General features: G+C 41.8%; 1 protein-coding gene and 1 non-coding gene across 2 annotated transcripts; one reads left to right on the forward strand and one right to left on the reverse strand.

Moving 5' to 3' along the window:
* Positions 1–16408: 16408 nt before the first annotated feature.
* LOC128597997 (deoxynucleotidyltransferase terminal-interacting protein 2-like) lies at positions 16409–25637 on the forward strand. Its single transcript, XM_053608336.1, has 2 exons — positions 16409–16511; positions 22831–25637. Exons 1-2 carry the CDS (start codon positions 16409–16411, stop codon positions 24909–24911), a joined length of 2184 nt encoding a protein of 727 aa, XP_053464311.1. The 3' UTR covers positions 24912–25637.
* Positions 22427–22531, reverse strand: LOC128580107 (U6 spliceosomal RNA). The gene has a single exon (XR_008378455.1). It is a non-coding gene; the product is annotated as a U6 spliceosomal RNA (small nuclear RNA).
* Positions 25638–25973: the final 336 nt, after the last annotated feature.

Here is a 25973-nt window from a genome sequence, read left to right on the forward strand (position 1 = left end):
AATCTCCTAAAACAAAATAAATTTCAACCCAGGATCCTGTACCCAGCTAAACTGAGCTTCATTTATGACAGAGAAATTAAATATTTCAACGACATTCACATGTTGAAGAAATTTGCCACAACCAAACCAGCTCTCCAGGACGTTCTTAGACCTATCCTTCATAAAGACCAGCATAATTCTCCACCACAAAAGTAAATCCACCCCAAAAATTTTTGATCAAATTCCAACTTCCACAGTCGCAAAAGGATTAAAAATGTCCACCGGTCTCTTGAAAGGCTTATCAATACTCTCAATTAATGTGAATGGTTTAAATTGTCCTCTAAAGAGGCACAGGTTGGCGGACTGGATACAAAAACTCAAGCCAGATATCTGCTGCATCCAAGAATCGCATCTTACATTAAAAGACAGATATAGACTCAAGGTGAAGGGATGGTCATCTATATTCCAGGCAAATGGAAAGCAGAAAAAAGCAGGCGTTGCAATCCTGTTTGCAGATGCAATAGGCTTTAAACCAACCAAAATAACTAAAGATAAGGATGGACACTTCATATTTGTTAAAGGTAATACTCAATATAATGAGATCTCAATTATTAATATTTATGCACCCAACCACAACGCACCTCAATTTATAAGAGAAACTCTACAGACATGAGCAACTTGATTTCCTCCAGTTCCATAGTAGTTGGAGATTTTAACACCCCTTTAGCAGTCCTGGATAGATCCTCCAAAAAGAACCTAAGCAAAGAAAATTTAGATTTAAACTCAACCATTCAACATCTGGACATAACAGACATCTACAGAACATTTCATCCCAAAAAGACAGAATACACATTCTTCTCATCAGCCTATGGAACATACTCCAAAATCGACCACATCCTAGACCACAAATCTAACCTCAAAAATTTAAAAAAATAGAAATTACTCCTTGTATCTTCTCAGACCATCATGGAATAAAAGTTGAACTAAATAAAAACAGGAACCTGCATACCCATACAAAAACATGGAAGCTAAACAACCTTTTGCTAAAAGATACATGGGTTATAGACGAGATTAAGAAGGAAATCACCATATTTTTGGAACAAAACAACAATCAAGACACGAATTACCAGAACCTCTGGGATACTGCAAATCAGTCCTAAGAGGGAAATTTATAGCACTGCAAGCCTTCCTCAAGAAAATGGAAAGAGAGGAAGTCAATAACTTAATAGAACATCTCAAGCAACTGGAGAAAGAAGAACACGTCAACCCCAAACGCAGCAGAAGAAAAGAAATAACCAAAATCAGAGCAGAATTAAATGAAATTGAAAACAAAAGAATTATACAACAGATCAATAAATCCAAAAGCTGGTTTTTTGAAAAGATCAATAAAATAGATAAACCTTTGGCCAAGCTAACCAGGAAAAAAAGAGTAAAATCTCTAATTTCATCAATCAGAAATGGTAATGATGAAATAACAACAGACCCCTCAGAAATTCAAAAAATCCTTAACGAATACTACAAAAAACTCTACTCTCACAAATATGAAAATCTGAAAGAAATCGACCAATACCTGGAGGCACGCCACCTACCAAGACTTAGCCAGAATGAAGTGGAAATGTTGAACAGGCCTATATCAAGTTCTGAAATAGCATCAACTATACAAAATCTCCCTAAAAAGAAAAGCCCAGGACCAGATGGCTTTACGTCAGGATTCTACCAAACATTTAAAGAAGAACTAGTACCTATACCACTAAACCTCTTCCAAAATATAGAAAAAGAAGGAATATTCCCAGCACATTCTACGAAAAACATCACCTTGATCCCCAAACCAGGGAAAGACCCAACAAGAAAAGAAAATTATAGACCAATATCACTAATGAATATAGATGCTAAAATACTAAATAAGATCCTAACAAACAGAATCCAACAACACATCAAAAAAATTATACAACATGACCAAGTCGGATTTATCCCAGGGTCTCAAGGCTGGTTCAATATACATAAATCTATCAATGTAATTCAACACATAAACAAACTTAAAAATAAAGACCATATGATTCTTTCAATTGATGCAGAAAAAGCTTTTGATAATATCCAGCATCGCTTCATGATCAGAGCACTTAAGAAGATTGGTATAGAAGGCACATTTCTTAAACTAATAGAGGCCATCTACAGCAAACCTGCAGCCAATATCGTATTGAATGAAGTTAAATTGAAATCATTTCCACTTAGATCAGGAACCAGGCAAGCTTGCCCATTGTCTCCATTGCTCTTTAACATTGTAATGGAAGTTTTAGCCATTGCAATTAGGGAAGAAAAGGCGATCAAGGGTATCCACATAGGGTCAGAAGAGATCAAACTTTTACTCTTCGCAGATGATATGATCGTATATCTGGAAAACACTAGGGATTCTACTACAAAACTTTTAGAAGTGATCAAAGAATATAGCAATGTCTCAGGCTACAAAATCAACACCCATAAACCTGTAGCCTTTATATATACCAACAAACCAAGCCGAACAAACCATCAAACTCTATTCTTTTCACAGTAGTGCCAAAGACGATGAAATATTTGGGAGTATACCTAACAAAGGACGTGAAAGATCTCTACAAAGAGAACTATGAAACTCTAAGAAAAGAAATAGCCGAAGATGTTAACAGATGGAAAAACATACCATGCTCATGGCTGGGAAGAATCAACATTGTTAAAATGTCCATACTGCCCAAAGCAATATATAATTTTAATGCAATTCCTATTAAAGCTCCATTGTAATACTTTAAAGATCTTGAAAAAATAATATTTCGTTTTATATGGAATCAGAAAAAAACTCAAATAGCCAAAACATTACTGAGCAATAAAAACAAAGCAGGAGGAATCATGCTACCAGACCTGAGACTGTACTATAAATCGATAGTGATCACAACAGCATGGTACTGGCACAAAAGCAGAGAATTAGATGTCTGGAACAGAATAGAGAACCAAGAGATGGATCCAGCTACTTACTGTTATTTCATCTTTGACAAGCCAATTAAAAACATTCAGTGGGGAAAAGATTCCCTATTCCTTACCCTAACAAATGGTGCTGGGTAAACTGGCTGGCAACCTGTAGAAGATTGAAACTGGACCCACACCTTTCACCATTAACTAAGATAGGCTCTCACTGGATAAAAGATTTAAACTTAAGACATGAAACTATAAAAATACTTGAAGAAAGTACAGGGAAAACTCTTGAAGGAATCGGCCTGGGTGAATATTTTATGAGGAGGACTCCCCAGGCAATTGAAGCAGTATCAAAAATACACTACTGGGACCTGATCAAACTAAAAAGCTTCTGCACAGCCAAGAACATAGAGTAAAGCAAGCAGACAGCCCTCAGAATGGGAGAAAATATTTGCAGGTTATACCTCCTATAAAGGTCTAATAACCAGAATCAACAGAGAACTCAAATGTATTAACAAGAAAAGAACACATGACCCCATCTCAGGGTGGGCAAGGGACTTGAAGAGAAACTTCTCTAAAGAAGACAGATGCACAATCTACAAACACATGAAAAACAGCTCATCATCCTTAATCATCAGAGAAATGCAAATCAAAACTACTCTGAGATATCACCTAACCCCAGTAAGAGTAGCCCACATAACAAAATCCCAAAACCAGAAATGTTGGCATGGATGTGGAGGAAAGGGAACACTTCTACACTGCTGGTGGGAATGCCCACTAATACATTCCTTCTGGAAGGATGTTTGGAGAATACTTAGAGACCTAAAGATAGACCTGCCATTCGATCCTATAATTCCTTTACTAGGTTTATACCCAGAAGACCAAAAGTCACAATATAACAAAGACATCTGTACCAGAATGTTTATTGCAGCCCAATTCATAATTGGTAAGTCATGGAAGAAGCCCAAGTGCCCATCGACCCACGAATGGACTAGCAAACTGTGGTACATGTATACCATGGAATACTATGCAGCCTTAAAGAAAGATGGAGACTTAACCTCTTTCATGTTTACATGGATGGAGCTGGAACATATTCTTCTTAGCAAAGTATCTCAGGAATGGAAGAAAAAGTATCCAATGTACTCAGCCCTACTATGAAGCTAAATTATAGGTTTCACATGAAGACTATAACCCAACTATAGCACAAGACTATGGGGAAAGGGCCAAGGAAGGGGAAGGGAGGGGGGAGGTTTTGGTGGAGGGAGGCCACATCTATGGTGCACCTTAGAATGGGTACAGGCGATTGCACTAATGTACACAGCTATGATTTAACAATAAAAAAAATCAAAAAAAGATATGAAGATTGCTTATTTTTGACTGCTGAGATCGCAGATTCTGTGTGTGTGCTCTCCTATTTTTCTTAAAATGTCTATAATGATATTGTGTCATTTTGTAATTAGGAGGACAAGTTGAAGGAAAACCAAACAATTACAACTGGTTCATGTAACAAAGGCATTAATTCTCCAGGCTCCCAGCTCAGTGCCTGTAGTTCAGAGGTTAGGGTGCCGGCCACATACCCCAGAGCAGGTGGGTTTGAACCTGATCCAGGCCTGCTAAACAACAATGACAACTGCAACAAAAAAATAGCCAGGTGTTGTGGCAGGCAACTGTAGTCCCAGCTACTTGGGAGGCTGAGGCAAGAGAATCGCTTGAGCCCAAGAGTTTGAGGTTGCTGTGAGCTGTGACATCACAGCACTCTACTGAGGGCGACATAGTGAGACTCTGTCTCAAAAAATAAAATTCTTCAGGCTCCCATGTGCCCCAGAAATGAACCCCTTCCTAAAGTTTGGCACCATTTTCTCCATCTTCTATGACCAAAAGAATAAACCTCCAAAATGTGCTCCTCATGAACCATTTCCTCATCGTTTCTCCCAAGTAAGTAAGGATGTGGCTGCATCTGCCATGTTACTCAGAACAAGGAGCTGGGGGAATGACAGCTCTCGTGTCTCCTTTTTCACTCTTGAGCCCACTCACCAGAGCTGCTGCCCTTACCAGTGTGTGTGGAGAAAAAAACAAATGCCTTTTTGATTTGGTAAAAAACAAGTTAGAACTGAGGGATTTTGCTTTTGTTTTTGCTATAAAAACACACGCATATACATATCCCACACAAACCAGGTTGCACAAAAAGAATCTAGATGTTTTCAAATCAAAGGCAGAACATCAGAACATTTTTTTAAATCCCTGATGATGTGAGTAAACAGTTTGAAACACTGTCCTAACAGCAAAATCACCTCCCAGCCCCCACTTGCAGACCATCACTGTCATAAACCCTGGGTCTCTTTCCAGCCTCGTGCCTCCAAAAACACCACTGGGCACAAATGTCCATCCAACACATACACACCCCATACACCCTTTTTAAATTCTACCCTCCATTTACAAAAGCCAAATCCAAGCTATAAACCACTGTACAATCAACAAATATTCTAAGTCAACAGTAGAGAAAAAACTCTCAAGATGACCTAACACCTTTTGTTGATAGGAGAAAAAAACCAATAATGTCTCATGTCCCTCTCTCTCTCTGCTGGGCTAATCCAGCAAAGTGTGGAGGCAAAGCTGGGAAGGGTGTGGTCAGCACACGCCTGCTGGTTCCCTGACTCAGAGAGGGCATCCAGGGCTGGAGAGGCCCGTTTTCCTGGGCGCTGACCTGGCATAGACTCTAGAGGTGCAATCACAATTCAAGTGGGTGGCCAGAACTGGAAACCTCCTTACCTTCTCTGAGTCTGGCTAGAAAGAAGCCGCACAACATGGACGGTGGGTTTCTCAGAGAAGCTGGGAACTTTTTGCAGCAACTAATTGAAGCAACTTGAGAAAAGACAAATGCAGCATAGGCACGATCTGTGACCTCCCAGTATGCATGGGACATTTCGATGTACACCTGTCATTCTAGTACAATTACCAATTGCATTCCCTTTTACTTTCAAAAGTACAACAAAAGTCATGTAGTTGGAAGCAGATTTAGTTACAGAGCCTTTAGAGAGGTAAACAAGAGAGCTTGTGACCCTGGGTATTCTCTAGTTGGTGAATTACAAATCAAAGTGAAGGATAAATATGTAATAACAACAATGAAGAAATATACTTACAAAAAGTACTAATAGTAGACATACAAACAGAAGGTCATAAGAGCTCAATAAAGCACAGTGTCTTCTGACCAGTGGTGAGGAGCAATGTGCAGGGGGCCAGGAAATCAGCAGCTCAATGCCTTACCTCCACCGCTTCAAACAGGCAAACTCTATTTTTATGTTACTGATTTTTATTTAAAATTGAGGTAGAGAAACAATAAAAAATCTCCCAACAAAAAAATGCCCTGGTCTAGATGGCTTCACACCAAAAATCTATCAAACCTTCAAAGAAGAGCTTATTCTCATACTGCAGAAATTATTCCAAAAAATTGAGGAGGAAGGAATCTTCCCCAATGTGTTCTACGAAGCAAATATTACCCTGAAACCAAAACCAGGAAAAAAACCCAACTGAAAAGGAGAACTTCAGATGAATTTCACTAATGAATATAGATGCAAAAATTCTCAACAAAATCCTAGCCAATAGATTACAGCTTATCATCAAAAAAGTCATACATCGGGTGGCGCCTGTGGCTCAGTGAGTAGGGCACCGGCCCCATATACCGAGAGTGGCGGGTTCAAACCCAGCCTCGGCTGAACTGCAAACAAAAAATAGCCGGGCGTTGTGGCAGACGCCTATAGTTCCAGCTGCTCGGGAGGCTGAGGCAGGAGAATCGCGAAAGCCCAAGAGCTGGAGGTTGCTGTGAGTCCTGTGACATCATGGCACTCTACCAAGGGTGGTAAAGTGAGACTCTGTCTCTACAAAAAATAAAAAAAAGTCATACATCATAATCAACAGTAGGTTTCATGCCATGGATGCAAAGCTGGTTTAACATATGCAAGTCCATACACATAGTTCACCACATCAACAGAAGCAAAAACAAAAACCATATAATCCTTTCAGTACATGCAGAAAAAGCATTCAACAAAATCCAGCATCCTTTTCTAATTAGAACACTGAAGATATAAGCACAGGTGTCACATTTCTTAAACTGATCAAAGCCATCTATGACAAACCCACAGCTAGTATTTTACTGAATGGAGTAAAACTGAAAGCTTTTCCACTTAGAACTGGAACCAGATGAGGCTGTCCTAGAGGACTCCACTATTATTCAACATAGTGCTGGAAGTTCTAGCCAATACAATCAGGCAAGAGAAGGAAATAAAGGGAATCCAAATGGGAGCAGAGGAGGTTAAAATCTCCCTCTTTACTGATGATATCATCTGATACTTAGAGAAACCCAAAGACTCAACCACAAGACTGCTGGACGTCATCAAAAAATACAATAATGTCTCAGGATATAAAATAAATGTCCACAAATCAGTAGCCATAGTATACGCCAATAACAGCCAAGATGAGAAGCTAATTGAGAACACAATCCCCTTCACAGTAGCTTCAAAGGAAATGAAATACCTAGGAATATACCCAACAAAAGAGGTGAAGGACCTCTATAAAGAAAATTATGAAACCCTAAGGAAAGAAATAGCATAAGATATTAACAAATGGAAGAACATATCATGCTCATGGCTGGGAAGAATCAACATTGTTAAAATGTCTATAATTCCCAAAGCAATCTACAGATTCACTTTAATCCCCATTAAAATATCAACATTGTGGGCGGCGCCTGTGGCTCAGTCGGTAAGGCGCCAGCCCCATATACCGAGGGTGGCAGGTTCAAACCCAGCCCCGGCTGAACAGCAATCAAAAAAAAAAATAGCTGGGCGTTGTGGCGGGCGCCTGCAGTCCCAGCTACTCGAGAGGCTGAGGCAAGAGAATCGCTTAAGCCCAGGAGTTGGAGGTTGCTGTGAGCTTGTGTGAGGCCATGGCACTCTACCGAGGGCCATAAAGTGAGACTCTGTCTCTACAAAAAAAAATAAAATAAAATATCAACATTGTATTTTCAATGGAAAAAATAATTCTTCATTTTGTATGGAACCAGAAAAATCCCCGTATAGCTAAGGCAGTTCACAGTAATCAAAACAAAGTGGGAGCATCAGCCTACCAGACTTTAGGCTGTACTACAAGGCCATAGTGATCAATACAGCATGGTATTGGCACAAAAATAGAGACATAGACATCTGGAACCGAATAGAAAACCAGGAGATGAAACTAACATCCTACAGACACCTAATCTTCAATAAACCAAACAAGAACATACACTGGGGAAAAGAATCCCTATTCAATAAATGGTGCTGGGAGAACTGGCTATACACATGTAAAAGACTGAAATTGGACCTGCACCTTTCTCCACTCATAAAAATTGATTCAAGATGGATAAAAGATCTAAATTTAAGGCATGAGATGATAAAAATCCTCGAAGAAAGCATGGGAAAAACACTTGAAGGTACTGGCCTTCAGAAAGATTTTATGAAGAAGACATCTGTGGATCGGTGGCCATTGAAAGAACAATAAAAATAAACAAATGGAACTTAATGAAACTGAAAAGCTTCTGTACAGCTAAGGTGACAAAAACCAAAGCAAATAGACAACCTACACAATGGGAAAGGGTATTTGCATATTTTGAATCAGACAAGATCTTGATAACTAGGATCTACAGAGAACTCAAATTAATCCACATGAAAAAAGTCAACAATCCCCTATATCAATGGGCAAGAGAGATGAGTAGAATCTTCTCTAAAGAAGACAGACAAATGGCTAATAAACATGAAAAAATGTTCATCATCCCTAATTAGTAGAGAAATGTAAATCAAAACTACCCTGAGATATATCTAACCCCAATGAGAATGGCCCATATCACAAAATCTCAAAACTGCAGATGCTGGTGTGGATGTGGAGAGAAGGGAACACTTTTACCTTACTGGTGGGACTGCAAACTAATACAACCCTTTTGTAAGGAAGTATGGTGTAATAACAGTGAAAAAAAAAAAAAGGAAGTGTGGTGAACTCTCAAAGAACTCAAATTAGACCTCCCTTTTGATCCTGCAATCCCATTACTGGGCATCTACCCAGAAGGAAAAAAATCCTTTTACCATAAGGATGCTTGCAGTAGACTGTTTATCGCAGCTCAATTTACAATCCCCAAAATGTGGAAACAGCCTAAATGCCCACAATCCCAGGAATGGATTAACAAGCTATGATATGTGTATACCACGGAATACTATTTAGCCATCAAAAAAAGTGGAATACATTATTCTTAGTAAAGCATCACAAGAATGGAGAGGCAAGAATCCTATGTACTCAATTCTTATATGAGGACAATTAATGACCTAGTACATGGTGGGGGATGGGGGAAGGGGAGAACAAAGAGAGAGGAAAGGAGGGAAGGGGGTTGGGGGGGTCACAGTGTGTGACACACCGTTTGAGGGTGGGACACAATTATAAGAGGGACTTTACCTAACAAGTGCAATCAATGTAACCTGGTTCTTTGTACCCTCAATGGATCCCCAGCAATAAAAAAATAAAATTGAATAGAATGAGGATGACAATCAATGTCTTGACAATATTCCTTTGCCAACTTAAGTCCTTGGCTGCTAAGGTGCTTATGTGAGAGACACCAGGAAATAGGCCAGCCCTCCAGATTCCTTCCATTCTTTCCTGGGCCTGTAATTAAGCAAAGTTTTAAATAAAAATTTTTCCTGAAGCCAATTTGTTACTAGGTACCTAGAGCCTTCAAAATATTTATGCCCTCTGAGTGGTAAGATTTCACCTCTGGGAATCACTCTGAGGAAAACAGACTGGGATATGGAAAGCATACTAAGTATTATACTCATTGTAGGGCTATTTGTAATAAAAATTTGAGGTAAATTCAATTTTTATTCTTTTTTATACTCTAATTTTTCTGCAATAAGCGTGTATTACCTACTCCCCAGGACCTCAGAACATGGCTCCAGACACTGCTCTTCTTTCCCAGGCCCATAATTGAGCAAAGTTTAATAGCAGAACTTCAGAAGTTAGGGTTTCAACTTGTGGGGAAACTCAAACATTCAGATCATAGCAGATTCCAAGTCTGCATTTTTGAATATGGATATATAATGTTGCAGCACCATTTGTTATAAAGATTACCCTTCCTCCACTGAGTTTCCTTCACTCTTTGTCAAAAATCAATTGACCAGCTTGCTGTGTGTTTATCGCTGGACTCTATTCTGTGCTATTGGTCTATTTGTTCCTTTGCTGATGCCACACTGCCTTGATGATGGTAACTTCCATTAAGTCTCACAATTAGGTAGCAGGAGTCCTCCAAATGCATTCTTCAAGGGTGTTTTGACTGATCTTCTTTTGCCTTTCTATAGAAAATTTGGAGTCACCTTGTCAATACCTATAGAGAAATAGCTGGACATTTGATTGGCATAACATTGAATCCACATATCCATTTGGGAAGGACTAAATTTGGGGTTGAGGGAACCTTTTTATAGTCATTGCCCATTTGTCTATTCATTTGCTGTCTTCATTCATTTGTAAAAGCCCTGGGTTTCTTTTACAAATATTCTTTAGAAAAGAACACAAAACACTTCAGTGGACCAGCAGATGTGGAGAACACACACTCATCACGGGCTCTGTTTCCCCTGCTCAGGCTCAGGGAGGAATGGAGGCAGAGGCTGGAGCAGAGGCAGAGGATGCTGGACAACCCTGACGAGAAGAAGCCAGCGAGCATCGGGGACTGAGAGCTCCGCTGGGACTCAAAGCCAACAAGCCTCAGGCCACACTTTTCCAGTGGAAAAGCTAACACCCAAGTTATCTTGACTCACAAGGCAGGACACTCTATTTGGTTTTGAGCTCCCATTTGGTGGGGGATTTACATGTCAAACATCCCCCAGTGATAATGGGAGTTATTATCCAACTCAATCCTCTCCACACAGAGGAAGGTTGACCAAGTGTGGGACAGGACAGCTGGGGTTATTTCATACAAAAAGCTCTTGGAATTAGCACTTCCCAGTTTTCAAAGACCCATGTAGCATAGTGTATTTCCACATTTTCTTCTCATTTGGAAAACTGAGAGTTTTCTCTAAGCTCACCAAGGCCCATGACCTTAACAGGAACCTTGCTTCCCCAGGTCTCCTGGAAAAAAAAGAGTCAAAATCTTGTCTTCCTTTCCGCTCTTTTTGTGAATATAGAAATGTAACTGCTTGCAGAAATAGAGCTATTACTACAAAAAGAATTTATTAACAATATAGGTTGAAAATGAACTACTATTTTTCTCTTCCTATAAATTTAGAGTTTTTTGTAAACATGTTTAATAGAAGAATGCATGTGACCTTAATAAACTTGGTGTGGCACCCTTTCTACTGCACCCCAGTTAACTCCTGTTGCACCTGTCTTGGTTGTCTCTGGTGATATAGCAAGAATCAGCCCCAGCTGGCCAAACACATTCTAGAATTTAAAGGCATCTATAGGCCGGGCACAGTGGCTCATGCCCGCAATCCTAGCATTCTGGAAGGCCGATCTGGGCAGGTCGCTTGAGCTCATGAGTTCGAGACCAGCCTGAGCAAGAGCGAGACACCAGCTCTAAAAATAGCTGGGCATTGTAGCAGGCGCCTGTAGTCCCAGCTACCTGGGATGCTGGGGCAAGAGGATCACTTGAGCCCAGGAGTTTGAGCTATGACACCACAGCATTCTACTGAGGGCAACAAAGTGAGACTCTGTCTCGAATAAATAAAAATAAGTCAATAAATAAATAAAATAACCCTCACATTAGTCTCCTCTCGGGCCTGCACGTGACAGCAGGGCAGGTGGCCTTCTACAGGGGCAGTGATGAGGCTCATCTGCCTGGGACTCCTTGTTGCAGGACATGAGCAAAGGGACAGAGCGTGAGACCCCTCGGCAGCCCAGGCACAAAAATGGCCAGAGATCACAGAGGGTGCAGTGGGGGGATAGTTTGAGATGTGCTAGAGAGGACTTCCCAGCCCTCTTGGACACCACGTGCTAGGGTACCCTGCCTTCTCTGCTTCCTCTGGAAACGAAAAGGCCTTATCACCCCTGAGAGAAATGTAGGTGGTAAAAAGGGTCAGAGAAGTGCTTTCTCCCTCCCCACTGTGAGGAAACCCAGGTGCAGCCCTCAGGCCCTGCGCTGGGCTCTTATTCAATTCAGACACAACAGATACGCAGTCAACTATAGCTGGAAAATCTGAGCAAAGTTCAAAAAGGGAGGCTAATAATAAAGTAGAACTTTAGTGAAAACAGACAACCCTGGGAATAAATATCAGGAAACCTAACCAACTCTGGGAGTCAGAGAAAGCCCCCCAAGAAAGCCATGCTTAACCTGAGACCTGGACTATAGTCATCATTTCATTATGTATGTGTACATCAAAACATCACCTTTTACACCTTAAATATGTACAATAAATAAATAATAAATAAAAAACAAGAATCATCCAGAAATATGTGACAGCAAGGGTGTCTTAGGTAGAGAACAGCAAGAGTGAAGAACCACAGAGGACCAGGGGACAGTGAGAAGGTGACCCAGGGGGCCCCTGGGGAGACAGTGTCTGTAATAAAGGGAACAGGGAGGCACCTGGTCTAAGGAGAGGTGAGCGGGCAGCGAGGGCCTCAGGGGCCAGGCTGAACACCTGGATTGAGCCACAGAGTAACAGGGGGCCGTTGACAGCTTTCAGTTGGAGGAATGAACTGATTCGATTCGCATGATTACCTTTTCCAAACTCTCAAATACACGTTATATAATTCCATGTAAGTGCACAACATGATCCTATCATGAACACTGATAGGATTTTCTTGGTTTTTTATTAACCTCTTCCGCCTTGTCTTTGTTGTCTGGGCTTGCGCTTCTCTTTCTTCTCCACTCCCATCTGTGACCCTGGAGCCCCAGGACCATGGTAGCATCCTCCTGTCATTCACATACTGTGTATAAATACACACACACACACACTATATCTATTAATAAAAAGGCTTTGTGTGAATGTGTTTGTGCAGTAACATTTTACAAAATTGGTTTATATTTACTTTTCTGCCTCTTGGGTTTCTCACTCAACCATACCTCATTCAGTTGTATCCAGGTCAATTTAACTGCAATTCACATTTTTAACAGAGCCGTATTATAGCAAGATATGACTGTTCCATAATGAAGTTAACAATTCTTTCAGAGACGAACGTTCACATAATTTGCAGGTTTTAGACCTTTGAAGAATGTAAGTACTCTTATCCTAGTGGGTTTATACCAGGAATGAGAAATCAGAACACAGGATTTGTGGGTTTCTTTTAACATGTTATGGAATGCTTTCCAGAAACTCTGGAGAAATTCCCACTTGAACCAGCAGGTTGTGAGAGGACACTTCACTCACACTGCTGCCAGCAGTGTCACAGCTGCTTTTGAGTTTCTCTAGTCTGAGGGCTGTTGGGTGACATCACTTTATTTCTTTGACCACTAGTGATGGGGGTCTCTTTGCATTTGTTCATTAGGTAGATTTCTTCATCTGTGAATGACTCATACTTACTGCCCATTTTTCCAACATGTACCTCTCAGTTGAATATTTACAAACTCTTAGTATATTATAAAATTTAACACTGATAATCTAGAAGATTGAGAAGTCCTACTTAAATACAAATTATTGGGCGGTGCCTGTGGCTCAGTTGGTGGGGCGCCGGCCCCATATACCGAGGGTGGTGGGTTCAAACCCGGCCCCGGCTGAACTGCAACCAAAAAATAGCTGGGCGTTGTGGCGGGTGCCTGTAGTCCCAGCTACTTGGGAGGCTGAGGCAAGAGAATCGCTTAAGCCCAGGAGTTGGAGGTTGCTGTGAGCTGTGTGAGGACATGGCACTCTACCAAGGGCCATAAAGTGAGACTCTGTCTCTACAAGAAAAAAATAAATAAATACAAATTATTGAGTCTGTGAATCTAGAAGCTATCAAGGAAAACATAGACATAATTATCTATGTAAAAATGTTAAAATGATCCATAAACAGAGTAGCTTCAGCAGATTCTCCAGTTTAAATGATCACTTCCCTGCTGCTGGGAAAATGGGTTTGAGGGGAGATGTCAGGAGACAGGAGGTAAGTTAGGAAGCTGTTTCTGAGGTCTCCCTGACAGAGAATGGGTGTGAGCAAATGGAGGGGTAAGTCTTGCAAGCTGACTGAATTTACAGGAGCGAGGCATAGAGCGTCTAACACATAGATGTTCATTTACTTTATCTAGCATTTATTTAACAGGAGCTAAGTAAAAAGAATATAAGCCCAAAAAGACAGCAGAGCTGGTTCTGTTAACAACTACACTATGTGCCAGTGGGGACCTGGGGAACAGTGCCCAATATCCGGAGCTGTGGTTCCTCTTTGGAGTAATGGACACACCATCACCTGGGTCTCATGGTGGCTGAGACTGAATGAGCAGGTGCAGAAGTCCCAGAGCAGGGCCTGGCACAGAGCAAGCCCTCAGTGCCCCTGAGCTCAGCTCCTACCTCCCTCTCTCTGCTTTCTCTTGCCTGTCACAAGAGCTGGGCCCACCAAAAATGAACTAACTCTTCTGGGCAGTGGTCACAAAGCCTGCTTACTGGTCAGAATCACCTAGAAAACTGCTTTAATTCACAGATCCCTGGGCCCCACTCCCAGAGATTCCAACTGGGTTGAGCTTGTGTGGGGCTCGAGAATTGGAGTCCCGATGCTCAGCCAGACTTGGAAACATTCCGGGGGGGCTCAGAATCTAGTGCAGGAGACAAAAGATTTAAACAGCGTTGAGTGGTGAGGTCCTGAGAGGAACACAGGGTCATCTGGGGGGAGGCACCAGGTCCCCCAGACGGGGTGAGGTCAGGCCTCGAGGAAGGGAAAAGGGGAGTCCCAGGCAGAGGAACCGGCTGTGTGAAGTGGGGAAGTGGCCTCTGTGCCGTCAGGGGCAGGGGAAAAGGGTTGGTTGGATTAAATGGGGAAGGCCTCTGAAATGCTGAGCTAAGGAGTTTGGACTTTAGCACATGGGCTATGGAGGCTCTTCAAAGGTTTTTAAGCAAGGGAGTAACTTGCTAAGAACTTGTCTTAGTAACTTAGTCAAACAACCCTGGCAGCAGCGTGGAGAATGCACTCTACACTTGTTAGGGATTGTCTTTGTTAAAACTATGATTATCCAAACAGCTTTATTTGGAAAATGCACCTCTTATGTGATCCTCCCCTCTGTTCAAGGTGAGTGAAAGTACAAATAAGGGTGTGAACTAAGTGATCAGACACAGGGACCAAGACATGGCAATTTTGCCTTACGTTGCAACTCAAGCTAAATGCTTTCAAACTTCCAAATTTTTATTTCAACTTAATTAGCACTTTTCCTTTAATAACCTTGTATGAAACACAGACTGGAAAATGGCAAAATCTTGAATTGTACCAACTTAGAGGTGAGTTTAGCTTCCCAGAAAGCTTTACTGAATTTTAAAGCACAGCTTTATTTGTGTTTGACAACAGAGTAACAACATAAGGTCCTCATGTGGCTCAGCGCCCATAGCACAGGGGTTATGACATCAGCCACATACACCTAGGGTGGCGGGTTCCAACCCAGCCTGGGCCAGATAAACAACAATGACAACTGCAACAAAAAATAGCTGGGTGTTGTAGGGGGTGCCTGTAGTCCCAGCTACTGGGAGGCTGAGTCAAGGGAATCTCTTAAGCCCAAGAGTTTGATGTTATTGTGAGCTGTGACGCCACAGCACTCTACTGAGAGCGACATAGTGAGACTCTGTCTCATGGAGACTTTGCCTCTTTCATGTTTACATGGATGGAGCTGGAACATATTCTTCTTAGCAAAGTATCTCAGGAATGGAAGAAAAAGTATCCAATGTGCTCAGCTCTACTATGAAGCTAAATTATAGCTTTCACATGAAGGCTATAACCCAACTACAGCACAAGACTATGGGGAAAGGGCCAAGGAAGGGGAAGGGAGGGGGGAGGTTAAGGTGGAGGAAGGGTAATGGGTGGGGCCACACCTATGGTGCATCTTAGAATGGGTACAGGCGAAACTTACTAAATGCAGAATACAAATGCCTACATACAGTAACTAAGAAAATGCCATGAAGGCTACGTGGAACAATTTGATGAGAATATTTCAGATTGTATGTGAAACCAGCACATTGTACCCCTTGATTGCACTAATGTACACAGCTATGATTTAACAATAAAAATAAATTAATTATTAAAAAAAAAAGAGGTCCTCATATCTTTCAGATCCTAAACATGACTCAGTATTAGTAAGGAAGAAGTTAAACCAGCAAGGGTTTCTTTTCACAAAGCAACTTAGTAAAGTTGCAAAGAGCCCTCAACTTCCAGATCAGCACACAAGTCCCAAGGCTGATTTTGGCTCAGACAAGCTGAACTGCACGTGCCCAGGAGACACAATGGCACCTGGGGGCTTTGATATTGGAGACACTGCAGATAGGCAGGGTGGAGAAAGAGGGAGAGAGACACTGGTTAGAAAAGATTTACTGTCCTAGGCATGCAGATGACAAGGGCAGTACCCAGACAGGAGTTGAAATCAGAGGATTATTTACAACCCTGGGCCACCTCTCCCAGATACCACGAGAACTGCGAAAGTGCAGGTGAGGCACAAAGCCAGGCCTCCCCAGATGACTGTGGCAAGGACAGCAGAGTGGACTTTAGGAACACACAGCTGCAGGGCAAGGCTTTGGCTCCAGCAATGTTTTCCTTAAAAACATAGACTGAGGCAAGAGAATCGCGTGAGCCCAAGAGTTAGAGGTTGCTGTGAGCCGTGTGACGCCACGGCACTCTACCCGAGGGTGGTACAGTGAGACTCCGTCTCTACAAAAAAAAAAAAAAAAACATACAGATTCTAAAGAAGAAAGCGGTCTTCCACACCAGTAGTCTCACGTTAGCTTAGAAAATAATAGGAGGTTTTTTTAGAGACAGAGTCTCACTTTGTTGCCTTTGGTACAGTGCTGTGGCATCACAGCTCACAACAACCTCCAGCTCTTGGGTTCAGGCGATTCTCTTGCCTCAGCCTCCCAAGTAGCTGGGACTACAGGTGCCAGCCACAACACCTGGCTATTTTTGTTGCAGTTTAGCCAGGGCCAGGTTTGAATCCACCACCCTCGGTATGGGGTCAGTGCCCTACTCACTGCCCCACAAGCACCACCCAAAAATAATAAGAGTTTTCTTTAAAAATTAGGCTGGGGCAACATAGTGAGACCCCATCTCTACAGTAAGGAAGGTGTGCACAGTTGCTTCTGCCTAAAATCCCACCTACTGGGAAGGTTCAGGCTGGAGGCTCCCTAGAAGCCACAGGTTCAAGCCTGCAGTGAGCTATTTGCCCCACTATAGTCCATCATGGATGACTGAGAAGGACCTTGTCTCTAAAAAATAATAATAATAAATAACGACTTTTTCTAATTTTAAAGATATATTTGTTGTGGTAAAAAAAATCAGGAAAGAATATAAAAATCAAGTTATTACCCAGCAATAAATAGTGCTAATATCCCTCTATTCAGTTGTACTCAAAAAGATAGATAATTTTTCAAAAATAGATATTACCCTAGATTTTTGGCAGTTTTTTTCCATTTAATATGTTGTAAATATCTTAAAATTGATAAATATAGATTTACATCATTCTCAGTTGGCTACATAGTATTTTGATGTGAATTATTTATTTGAACAACTCATTTTCAATAAAAATAAAACATTAATAAAAGTTTAGAATTTTAATGATAAATTACTTATGCATAATTTACTTTATTACAATTTACAAAGAATTTCTTGAAAATGTTATTGCAGACATGAGCTCATAGAAAGGTTGTGTGTACCTTTTCAAGATATTTCATATTTCATTCTCTCTTTTTTCACTGACATAAAAAAACACTGCAATGAATATCATTATATTCATTCCACCACCTAAGAAGTGGAACTACCATGTCAGAGACTGACCTGGAGAATAGGTAACTCCTGGGTCACAACACTCCCCTCATCGTGAAGGCTGCTGGTTGAGCCTGGCCAGTGTCTAGTCCCCACTTTCCCTTATAACAGTAATGGGAGGAGAGGAGGGAGACACCATTTCCAGCTCACCTTCCCAGTGAAGGCTGGGCTAACCCACCCTAGGCACATGACATAGGCTTGGCTGATCAAGGAAGTGCCACAGCCTCCTAGTGCCACCTATTGGCTCAGGAATGATCCCATGACCCCTGTGAGACCAGAAAGGTGCCAGGGCCACAGCTTGGGCTGAACCTATGGGGAAGCAAAGGGCTCTTTCTTCTGGGTCTGCCAGCAGTAAAAATGATAGGCTTGAAGTTGCTGTCAGTTGCCTTGGAAGATTGTCGCCCAAGAATGAAGACAACGCCCAGGAAGGCAAAGCTTAGAGATGGGGAGAGAGAGAGAGACAGACTTTATTTTAGTCTCTAGACCCAAACAGATGTGGAGCCAACTTTATCCCCCTAGATCCTTCAATTTCCTTTTTCTCCCTTAAGTGATTATAGTTGTCTATCTCTTATAATTTAAAAAGTCCTGAATAAGGGGATGATTTTTCTATTTTTTTATAGAGTTAGGGATTTTGCTCTTTGGCTGGCTGGTCTTGAGCTCCTGGCCTGGTACACTGATTCTCCTGCCTCAGCCTCCCAAAGTGCTAGGATTACAGGGCTGGCCTCTTCAATTTTCTATTTTTTGAAGGTTAAAGAAGCATTTCATGCTGGAAGCTCTCTGTCTAGACTGAGAAGCTAACAGTGAAACAGAATGTACCTGGCACAAGAATGCAACCGAATTCCCAGTCATGAGGAGACCTTTTCTAGAGATGTTAATTGAACCAGCAGGTTGTAGAAAAATGCAAGGCCCAGTGTCCTGTGAGGTCACACCCAACAGAGCCATGGAGAACTGCCTGGCTTGGGTATACAAGAATTTCTGAGGAAGGAGACAAATGCAGGCATTTTATTAAACCTTCCGGGCAATTCTAATCTGTAGGTTGAGGAAACTTCACTGGTGTTGAGGTGGGAGGTGGAAGTTGCTGCCACAGGCTCTCCAAGAGAAAAGATGTCCCAAAGGCGGACCAGAAGGGCCCTAGGCAGACCCTGTGCTGACAATGAGTCTTGGTTGAGATAAGTACCAGTGAGTGTGGCTAATCCCCAGCTCTGCTTCCTCTGAATTAGACAAGTAGTGAGAAGTCTGTTTCTTGAGACGGTAGAGTTTCTGAGTCCGTGAGTAATTCCCTGTATCCCTTTTAAGGATTGATCCTGGGATTAATCTCCCAGAGAAGGACATAAGCATCACTTGTGCAACATCATCTTGGATAATGCCCCATAAATGAGATGCACAGATACCAATTGTTGGAAATATAATTTTCAGAACTCCCGAGAAATTTTGACATTTTTACTACTTAAGAAGTTAATGTTTCAGTGATAAAACATTTATAAATGAAAATTTATACATTTGTGAGTCTTTCTCAAGACTCATTTTCCTCTAGACACAAAGACATAGAATGAAATGGAACTGATCTTACCTGGGGGATGTGGCCTAAATCCATAGGACACCAGAGCAGACCAGGGATGTCTCCCTCCCCTGCCCTGAGTGCAGCGTTTGCATGCTGTGATGTGATGCAATTCTGATATTACCACCCAGAGTCAGCATCAGACTTCACAGGTGAAAGGGTGGAATGCTCACAAGGACTCTGACTGACAGATACCTCAGCTGTCAGATGGCTGTGACATCAGATATCAGCCACGTGTTTAGGGATCCCAGGCCACCCTACATTTCTGACCAACTGGCTGTAAGTCCAGGAGTTTCCCTCAACTCCTCTCAGTTTTGACAATTTCCTAGAATTACTCACAGAACTCAAGAAAGCACCATACTTATGAATAATAAAGTAACAGTTTTATTATAAAGGATTCAAATCAGCACCAGCCACAGCCCTTTCCCTGTGGAATCAGGGTTCATCACCCTCCAGCAAATCAATGTGTTTACCGCCAAGCTTCAGTGTCCCAAATTTTTACTGGAGTTTCATTGTGAAAGTGCGATGGGATCAGTGACCCCTGTCATTGAACTGAATGTCCATTCCCCCTCCCTAAGCCAGTCTGGCTGAAAGCCCCGTCTTTTAATCAATCACATGGCTGGTCTTTCTGGAGACCAGCATCCATTCTGGGTTATCTTGTTAGGATGAACTTGAGGGTGATCCAAGGGGCTTGTGAATAACTAAGATACTCCTATGATTCAGGAAATTTGAAGGATTTAAAGTCTTCTTGCCAGAAACCAGGGGTGATGGCCAGTCAGACTCCTTATTATACAATAAGCTTCATACTCTGGGACACCACTTCAGGTAAGAGGGACTGAGGACCACAACATCTTAAAGACTGAGCTTTGGTCTAAAAGCCACACATAAGAGAATATTTTTAAACCAGCCCTTACATGGAAGGAGATAATAAACAGACCAAATGCTCAAATTCAGAGTGTAACATGTAAGGCACTTTTAGTGGGCAAGTCTGAAGTGTCTGCCACCCCACAGGCTGTGTGCTCATGGGAGAGATCCCAGCAGTTTGGAGGCTACTGAACGGACCAGCACTAACCTACTTAACCAGTTCACATATATCTGAAGAACAAAGTAGCAATTTACAGTAAGGCACACTTTGATTAAGTGCTTTGGAATCACTGCACTGTCTTGTTGCTTCCTCCTTCCACCTGCAGCAAAACCAACCAGCAAAGCCAAATTCATAAGGCAAGTGCAGAACTGGAGCCTGACAAACAGCCACACATTCTCTCTTTAGGACCCCATTCCCACACTCCAGGTGTTCCGCTACCCCACTCTTTTCAAAATAGAAGGTTTTCCTTAAACACACTTATTGTAGTTGTTTATGTGTAGCCTTCCTTATAGCACATCATGTTTTCTTGAGGACACAGCAAGATCACCTTGGTTGACCTTTGCAGATTAACAAGCTTCCCTCGGTATATATTTATCCTTCAATCTGAGGGTGAGTCATTGCTAAAAATAGTTTAGCTCATGCTCTTATCCAATTTCAAATCAATTATGATCAGCCACTTCTAAGGAGTCAAATTTCTGAACTTGCCCCAGAATGCAGCCTGTCCATGTCTGTCCACTGTGAGAAGACTCACTCCACAGGCATAGTTAAAAAGCATTCATTCAGTTCAGACCTCTGGAGGCTCCTGTGACTAATTGCAGACATTTGTTACATGCTTAGCCGCACAGGAGGTGTGTTCTAAATACTGTTCTGTTGGCAGTTAATTGTCCAGTTGAAGCCTTTACACACCTCCCATCGGTGGCACATGAATAAAAAGTGAAGCTCATTCACAATGGCTCTGGGATGAGCCTAGAGTCTGCAGAGGAACCAGAGGCAGAGAGAGGAAGCTCACAAACACAGGGCTACTTCTGCCTCAGTGTGTGTGTTTCCATTTTCTAAGATCGTTAAATGAAAAGGCAGCTGTTCCCGAGAGAGTAAGGCCCCATGACTGGACAGAAGATTTAGCTCCAATAACTCAGCACAGGATGTCTGCCTGTGTTGACATTTCAGAAGTTCTCTGTCCACCCTGTGGTCTAAAGGACCAGAGCTGGGCACATAGGTGGCTTTCCGGCTGTGTCTGGCACCCACAACATAGACGGTTCCATCAGAACTCTGTCACAAAGTGGCCATTCAGAGGAAGAAGCTGCTTCTGTCAGCTACCCAGGAACCAGGCCTGCCCACTGCAGAGGGCAGATGGGGCCTCCATCTGTTTGCTCTCGGGAAGAGTCCTAAGGCCTCACTTGTCCCAGGACAACCAGGCCTCAGAAAACAGTCCTGTACATGAGCCAGGCAGAATCACTGGACATCCCACCAGAAATCAGCATAGGCCTCAGGGATCCCTGAGTCAGCACCTTGTACCCAGGACACCCCCCACTAGCACCTGCAAACATCACCGAGGCACAAACCCAACACATCCAAACCAAGAATTGTGATCCCTCCTTCTGGCCCCTTCTCTCTGTGCCTCCTGCCCGACTCTCCCACTGGCACCATCATTCACAGAGGAACATGGAGCTCTCTCTCAAAGGGTCTCATCTCTTACGCCTGGAGAAACCCATCCACAAGTTCAGCCATTTGCCCTTGCATATCTCAAATCTGTCAACCCCAGTCCCCTAGTCCAAGTGGCAGCCCCTCTCTCCTGAAGGACTCTGACACCTTCCTAAGTGGTTGGCTACATCCACTGCCCCTCCGCATGCCCCACCTGATGAAAGCCCTCCAGTAATCTCACAGTGGTCTCGAGACAAAGACTAGCAACCGGGTTTTGCAGGCCCCGGCCTTGCCTGAGACTCCAGTCTCACCTTGGGCCAGACACCACACCCCAATCTCAGCACATCAGCCCTGCTAGCTTTTCCTTCAGTCTACTGACACTGTCGCTGCTACAACGAGCCATCCCAAATCCACCCCATGCCCCTGTTTTAAATTGCAGTATATACTCAACATAAAATTTGCCATTTTAACCACACTAAGTGTACAGAGTTCAGTGGCATTTAATGCATTTATGTTGTTGTACAAAAATAATGGGACACTTCACAATTTTCAGTATCATCTTTGCACAGGGCCATGCTAACCTTTCCTGTGTACTCTGATTTTAGTGTATATGCTGCCAAAGCAAGCACCTCATCCCCTTTTATCTATGAATTCTAATTCTTCAGATCTCAGCTTAAAAGTCACCTATTCAGGTGGTCACCAGTTCCGGGCAGGCTCGGACAAGCATCCAAGCCACTTCGGCTGAAGGGTCCCAGCAGAAGAGTACATTGGATTCTTATACCATGGAATACTATTCAGCCACTAAAAAGGTTGGAGACTTTACATCTTTTGTATTAACCTGGATGGAAGTGGAACACATCCTTCTTAGTAATGCCTCACTAGAATGGAGAAGAAGGACTCTTTTTAATTGTTCAGATCCACAACTAAGATGAGAATTCTGCTGCTATTGGGTCTCAACCACATCCAGAAAGCAGGAAGGAATCTGGATCTAATGACCAAAGTACTGCTGAATCACACACCACTGGGAAACCAAGATCAATCCCCAGAACTCCCAAAACCAAAAAGAGGAAGAGCAGAACTATAGGCTCACCATCAGAGGTGACTGAATCCTCAACTGATGATGAGATCTCTGAAGCAGAGTTAAATTATTCTTCTGTGTCTGAGCACCAGGATACCATTTTAAAAGTAACTAGGAGAAGGCAGATCCTAATTGCATGCCCTCCAGTGTCCAGTGTTAAGAAAAGGCCAAAAATAGCTACAACAAATGAGTTTCATAATGAAGAAGTTGTCTCTGAAGCAGAATCTCATGTTTCAGGTAGTTCTAGAATTGTGCTTCCTCCAGAAGGGACAACAAGAACCAGAAGTAAGGCTAAATCTTTGGCAGATCCAAGCCAACAATTACATGCTGAAGCTACATCTGATGCTGAGACATCATGTTCAGACATTTCATGCTCTGGAATTGCCACTAGGAGAACCACCAGAAGCATGCAGAGGAAATTACAGGCACAAACTGAAAAGACAGATAGTGAGATTTTACCAGGGAATGAGAAGCAAAATGTTGATGCACCTATGAATTCAGAGGATTCAGATACCAGACAAACTTCTCATTTACAAGCAAAATCTCTTTCTCTAATAAATAAGCCATATTTTTCAAATGATGGCTTTGATGATGATTCCTTTCACAGAAATTCAGAAAAAATACTAACAGTGCAAAAATGCCAACTTTCTAATGTAAGAGATGAAAACCAGGCCAATGTTACATCTCTTAAAGAAATAAAGCACAATTATAAGGATTTGGATGAAGAGGCTAACGAAATAATAGATGAAGGAAAAGAAATTAATGAGATAAGTCCTCAGTTGAATTATCTTTCTGAACTTCAGGACACTAGTGTTCAACACTTTGTTTCTCACAGGCATTCAACCCCCCAAAATAACGATGCCACATCAGAGCCCTCAGGTATGAACTCTGAGACTGTATTGAAATCACTAGCTCAGACATTTGCAGTTGTGGAAGTGGACAGATGGACTGAAAAGAGAACCAGCACAGTAAAAACAAGTGACCTGACAAAGTTTGATGATTGTGGTGGTAGTGATGATGAAGAAGAATTCACCATTACAGGTGATAATGAAGATGAGAACAGTGAACAGAACATAGATCTTGAAGGTGATACCAAACTATATGTGTCTGAGCACAACAAATCACAGGGTAAAGATGATTCTGTTTTACTAGTTCTCAGCAGTGATGAAAGCCAGCAGTCTGAAAACAGTGAGGATGAAGAGGACACTTGGTGTTTTGTTGAAAACAGTGACCAAAGAGAGTCAAGTGGAGACACAGGAAATGTGCCATGTGACAATCCATTGTTTGTAATTGATACAACTCCTGGACTGAGTGCTGATAAAAATTTTTACTTGGAAGAGGAAGACAAGGCAAGTGAGGTTGCCATTGAGGAGGAAAAAGAAGAGGAGGAAGAGGATGAAAAAAGTGAAGAGCCATCAGACCATGAGAAAGATGAAGATGAGTTTAGTGATGAAGAAGACTTACTAAATAACACAAAGGCTAAAGTTCTGAAGTTGACAAGCAGCAGCATAGACCCTGGCCTGAGTATCAAGCAACTGGGTGGTTTATATATTAATTTCAATGCAGACAAAATGCAGTCTAACAAGAGAAACCTAACACAGATCAAGGAGAAAAGGAAAAATGAACTACTGCAGAAAGCCATCATCACACCTGATTTTGAAAAAAACTACTCTGTCCCACCATATAGTGAATCAAAGCATCAACTTCAGAAAAAACGCAGAAAAGAACGACAGAAAACAGCAGGGGATGTCTGGTCTGGTATGAAAGCTCCGGAATTGACAGATGAACTGAAAAATGATCTCAAAGCACTGAAGATGAGAGCAAGCATGGACCCTAAAAGGTTTTATAAGAAAAATGATAGAGATGTCTTCCCCAAGTACTTCCAAATTGGAACCATCATTGACAATCCAGCTGATTTCTACCATTCATGAATTCCTAAGAAGCAAAGGAAAAAAAGAACTATTGTGGAAGAACTGCTGGCTGATTCTGAGTTTAGAAGGTATAACCGAAGGAGGTATTCAGAGATCATGGCTGAAAAAGCAGCAAATGCAGCAGGGAAAAAGTTCCGAAAAAAGAAGAAATTTCGCAATTAAGATTTACTAAGCAACCACAACATTTTGCCAAAGATTTTTTTATTTTTTACTAAAGATATTTTGAAAATTAACACCATCATCTAAATTATATTGGCCCTGTTAATATAGGGATATTGATTTGGAAAAAATATTTTAAAAATACTAATCCTGTACCCCTATGGAAAATAGGTGTGTCTACAAATGACGTCCACCTCTCAAACATTTTGGGATACTTAAATTTTTTTGTAAAGTTTTCAGTGCTTGATTATTCAAAAAAAATCTAAAAGATAATATTTCCTCTAATTGAGGAAGTATATAAGGTTTATTAATGTGTTCAAATTACTTTAAAAATGATCAAAGAGGATGGCTCAGTGAGTAGGGTGCTAGCTCCATATATGGAGGGTGGCGAGTTCGAACCCGGCCCCGGCAAAACTGCAACAAAAAAATAGCCAGACATTGTAGCAGGCGCCTGTAGTCCCAGCTATTCAGGAGGCTGAGGCAAGAGAATCACCTAAGCCCAAGAGCTGGAGGTTGCTGTGAGCTATGACGCCATGGCACTCTACCAACGGCAACAAAATGAGACTCTGTCTCAAAAAAGAAAAAAAAATGATTAAAGATATATAAACAATGTAAGTAATCTGCAATTTTGTATGCATATATGGGGGGAGATGGTAGATTAGAAGTGCCCTATAATCAGGTTGTAAATTCAGATCCAGAAAGTTGAAGTTAGGATACAAAGATCTGCTTGTTTCCACTATAAAAGTTACAGTTGAAAACAAAGGAATGATAAAAGTTTTTTGGAGTACATGTTAGCATAAAACCAAAGAAATACATGAAGCTATAAATAGGACTTAAAAGATGACTTTAATTCTAGAAAGTTAGAATTAAAGATAGAGGATAAAGAGGGCTGTTTTCCTTCCT

Source organism: Nycticebus coucang, chromosome 2, assembly GCF_027406575.1.
Source record: "Nycticebus coucang isolate mNycCou1 chromosome 2, mNycCou1.pri, whole genome shotgun sequence".
Taxonomy (NCBI): domain Eukaryota; kingdom Metazoa; phylum Chordata; class Mammalia; order Primates; family Lorisidae; genus Nycticebus; species Nycticebus coucang.